The sequence below is a fragment of the Oryzias melastigma genome, unplaced genomic scaffold, assembly GCF_002922805.2.
Source record: "Oryzias melastigma strain HK-1 unplaced genomic scaffold, ASM292280v2 sc00339, whole genome shotgun sequence".
Classification (NCBI taxonomy): Eukaryota; Metazoa; Chordata; class Actinopteri; order Beloniformes; family Adrianichthyidae; genus Oryzias; species Oryzias melastigma.
The window spans coordinates 125,690-130,677 of NW_023416937.1; the positions used below are offsets into that span (position 1 = coordinate 125,690).

Here is a 4,988-nt window from a genome sequence, read left to right on the forward strand (position 1 = left end):
CTGGATGCTGCTGGGTACACGCTCACCACGGGCTTCACTACGGACTCATCTGAAGTTTGACAGCAGCAACAAGCAGCACAGACACACATTGAATAGAATGATTTTTGAAAACTCTTTTCATTTATAAATTCATAATTTTTCTTTAGTTTTGTTTCCAAACTTCAGTTAAATTCAGTTGAAGTTCAGATCTGATCTTGTTATCAGAAACCAGCAGATGTTCCAGAATTATTGAGATCATCCAACTCTAAATATTTGTAACTTCACTCATATTTGCAGAAATCAAGAATCAGTTTAGTTGTTCAGTGAGATTTCAACATGTTTGCAGAAATGATTCAGCTTTTCTTCTGTAACAATGGCTGCTTGATGAATTCTCTGCGAATGATGAACAAACTAACATGTGAAGCTGAAGCAGCAGAAACTGACTTGAAACACATTTTCTACAATCAAACAGTTGAAGGAGCAGAAATGTTTCTTCTTACCCGATACAAACAGTCCAGTTCCAGATCCAAAGTTGAGGTATGGATAGCTCGACAGACACATTGAGAAAGTGTGCTACAAAAACCTGTGTGCTTGTCAGTCCCCGATCCCCTTTCCCTAACCACGCCCTAATCGCGCACATGTGTATTACGTCACTTTGGTTGGTCTTCAAAGTCTCAGAACAGTTTGTTTCAAACAGGGAGAATATTTCTGAAACAAATAGGTTTAGGTTTCAATAGGATTGATGCAAAAAGAAACAGCTGGGGCCAAAATACTTAAGAAAAATAAGATGTTATCTACAGTAAGAAGGAAAATAAAGACATAAAAAAGGAAGGAAACAATAACCAAACAGAGATTTGTTCAAAGGTTATCTGGACAGTTTTTGAGGATTTCATGGTTTTTAATGAGACATCATATATTTTTAATCCGTTTTTTAAACAGGACGTTTACAATCTTTCTATCAACAACAATGAATACTACATTTCTTAATTAGTAAAATAATATTAATATTTGTGAATAAATTTTCCATAAATGTTAATACGTCTAAGGCACAAAAAGGGTGAATGTAAAGTTAAAGATTATTCCAATTTGGGAACAATAAACGTTCCCGTTGATATTAATACGATTTTTTTAATCTAATATTTAAACATTTTATGATGCCTTTGTAAAACATAACATCTCATCATAGCTGTATTTGCAATCCCCAGTATGTTGTGTTTCTTTTTCTAAAAAATAAAGTTATAAAAACTAACTAAATAAATAAATGACTCAATGGGCTACCCGATCATCCAGCTGCCGCAAATCGTGTTAAAACTGTCAACCAGCGCGAGTAATAAAGTTTTAGAAAAAAAATGGCGCAAAAGGGAAGTCACGTAATACATGTACGCGCGTTTAGGGCGTGGTTAGGGAAAGGGGATCGGGGACTGACAGCGCTGTTCAAGTGTCATCTGAGTGAATCAGGATGATATTTCAGCTCCATGATGAGTTTCTCTAATGTTCACATCAACATGACTGTCTCTGTCTGGAGTGGAGGAACTTGGTGAACTGCTGTGTGAAATGATGGAAGAAAATGACAAATATTCCTGCAGTTATTAGATAAAGATTCATGCAGGAAGTGACAGCATGAAAGAGGAAATGTAGAGTTGTGCACGTGTGCAATTATCCTGAAGTACATCAGTGTGTTTTCTTCTGATCCTCCTGAAACCACAGGAACATGAGAGAGCAGCACAGTTCTGCTGGGAGTCCAAACACAGACACATTCAGCATTCAGGCTCGGTGCCTTGTTGCCATGTTACCGTGACAATATGCCGCATCACATATCAAATAGTCTGCTTTTCGTGAAAAAGCCATCTAAACCGAAGAAATAAGAATAAAGTACTAAATGTTGATTGAATATTTTTTCTTTTGTAAGTGACCATGGTATAAGCAGGATAATACCCTTCAAAGTTTGCATTATGACAAATGAAAGCACTTCGCAGAAGCAACCGTCGCCTGCTTCGTGTCCGAAGGTTTAGGACTCCGCGTTGTGCGTTAATTTCTCATAACGGACATTTTGTCAGGTGTTATCCCTTACTTCTCCTATGTAAGAAATCTTGAAATCCACATATCAAATAATAAAAAGTTTAGAGAGGAAACCATGTAAAATGATCTAAAACAGGAATCCCAATCCTTAAAGGTCGACAGAAACACACAATGATGCAGATGAATCACAATAACTGCCTCAGATGTATCCGACACTCTGTGTTAGTTGTATGTGTGCTTGTGTCTCTGAGTTTGGACCACTGAGTGAATGAGTTAAGAGTGAATGAGTTTCTGTAGGTGGGTGAGCAGAGGGAGCGGCAGAAGCAGCTGATTGAGGACCCGCCCACCTACACCTGGACCTGATGATGACACCATCAGTGAACCCATGGCAGAGGACCTACACCTGCTTAAGAGAGCTGTCTTCCAATGCAGATTGGGTAGCTTTTGTCACACATTTCTTCTGGTGATCAATCTGCCCCTGGTGCGTGCTCCAACGGAACACTCCTGTCCTCTTTTCTGTGGACTTTGGTTTTGGATCTTCTGTTGAGAGCTTTGTGTGTCAAACTCTGGTTGTGTGTGTTAGTTGTTCATACTTAGTTTCTGTTAGCATAGGGTCTCATTTCTGTTACTGTCCTTTGGAGAAGGTTTGTTTTGTTTGTCTCTGTGAAACCAGACATTCTGTTCATGCGTTTGTCACACACCTTTACTCCATTGAAACTTTCTTTATTGTCTGTACAGCACTTAGAAGTTACTCTGCTGTCTAACACTGAATTAAAAGCTGCACATGTCTAGAATTGACAGGTCTGGGAATCTTTATTTTATGTTACACAACTTCTCTCTTCCTTTCTGGGTTGGGATCGTAACAAACACAATCAGGTAAACACAACAAAAGCATTCCTGCTCCTTGATAACAACATAAAAGTTAAATCTGCATGATTATTTTTACTCTGAATCATTTGAATTTCTGACACTGAGGATGGGATATCTTTGAGCTGAAAAAGCTTAAAAATGTTCACACAACACAGATCAGCCGGACTCGGTGAGAATTTTGTGGATTCACTGAAGAACTTTTGGGTAATTCAAAGATAGACAACAGAAGACAGAGAGTCTCTTCTTTTGGTCAACAACCAACTGCATCTGGTGGTTGGTTGGAAGGAGACAATCTAATTTAGCTTCATAATTTATTAGGAGATCCAATCAAACAGTAGAAACATGATGAACAGTTTCTGGAGTGGATAATGTTCATCAGAGGAGAAAGAGACCAAGAATCTAAGAATGAGGAAATACGATACTAGGAAGAATTGAACAATTTAGACTTTATATGTTTGAAAAAAACTTTTGTTTCATCATCTGACATAAACACATGGTAAAGACGTGAACTTTCTCTCTGAATTGATCCTTTGTTTAACCTTTTGTAATAAGCAGCACATATATGCTGCTTTACTTTGCTGCTACAGTCAAGCTTTGCGCAGGCTTTGTAGACATTAACATGGCAACACGTTTCACCACATATCAAATAGAAAAAAGGATTTAAACATAAAATAGCAAGATTAAAGTACTAAAAACTGACTAAATGCTTATTTTTTGTAAGTGATCGTGGTAGGCTATAAGCGTAACGCCCTTACAAGTGTCCATTATCAGAAATGAACAGAATTCAAAAAAGCTTGTCCACCTCTCCACTTTTGCATTGGACGGTTCAGGTTTCCTCATGGTCCATTCATTTCTGATAGTGCACATCTCGTCGTGCATTATCCTGTATGTTCAGGACCCAAACACACAGATCATTATTCTGATTGCAGCTGTCAGTGTTGTTTCTCTGATTATCATATTTATTACCTTCATGAAAGGAACTCTATCTTTCTGTTTAGTTTGATCTATTCTTGTATCATCAGTCTACATCACTGTCACAATTCAAGAAAATCATTCAAAAAGTAAAATAAAACACTTCTGTTTTTATGCTGAATCTGCATTCATCCATTTTCTTTCACTCATCAGAAGTTTAAGCAAAGATCTTCAGTCTCCTCTCCCTGGCCTCTTCTTCCACCTCATCTTGTGGAATCCCAACATGTTTTCACCAACCTAGAGACATAGTTTCTCCAGCGCGTCCTGGATCTTTCTGGGGTCCCTGCTTGGTGGGAAATGATTGAAGCCTCCCAGAGAGGATTCCAGATTTTACAAAAACAAGAATCTTACAGTGTAATAATAGAATTTATGTCTTGATAGCGAATCATTAAAGAGGCCCTACCATGAAAATTCTACTTTTTTAGGTTTTAAATGCATTCTAAAGTTGTAGTGGAAATTTCTATCTTCTGGTGGAATAAAAAAAACTCTTGATTCAGCTTGCTTTTGTCTGAGTTGTTTTATTCTTCTGCAGAAGGATAATTAGAGATACACAAGACAGAGAATCAGAGAGACACACTGTCAGGGTGGGAGTCATCTGAGTGAGTTCGGGGAACGAGGTGATTTTCACACAGTTAAACAGTCTTTGGGATTTTTTTAACGCAGGTTGTTTGGTCTGTGGTTTTGTTCCCAGCTCAGGCGAATTCACAAACACCTGCAGCATTCGTAGAGGTCATTGTATTCAGTCTATCAATGTTTTCCACAAAAACAAGGCATGGTTTAACATGGTGTGATGGAAAATTTTATCAGAAAGTTAATTCCTTACTATAAAGAACCCCATTTTGATCTGTTCATGCATTTAAGAGTAATCCTCTAAAAACCTGCAGCAGCTCTCCCATTCCCATGAAAACGAGCGGGTGGAAACGTGCTGACGTCAGCACAATGCTGACCACTCCCTCCAGGAAGAATCTGCTCTGGAAGCTCCGCCTCCAGTATAACACAACACTCAATTTCTCCACAAAGCTAGGGATGATCAGCCAAAAAAACTTTCATTTCTGATGCAGAATACCATATCCAGTTTCCAGTTTTGTCCTGTCTTCAATAAATTCCAGGTGTTTGTTACTTTAGATACGGCGCTCCTTTGACACCCC

The 4,988-nt window shown here is 38.3% G+C and overlaps 1 gene segment (V, D, J or C); it reads right to left on the reverse strand.

The window, feature by feature from the left end:
- Positions 1-2: 2 nt before the first annotated feature.
- LOC118598327 overlaps positions 3-4,988 on the reverse strand; it is a gene marked incomplete at its 3' end in the record, with an annotated part of 8,146 nt that continues 3,160 nt past the window's right edge. The window contains 2 exon segments of the V gene segment in view: positions 3-49; positions 480-552. Of these exon segments, the coding sequence occupies positions 3-49; positions 480-552 (120 nt within the window).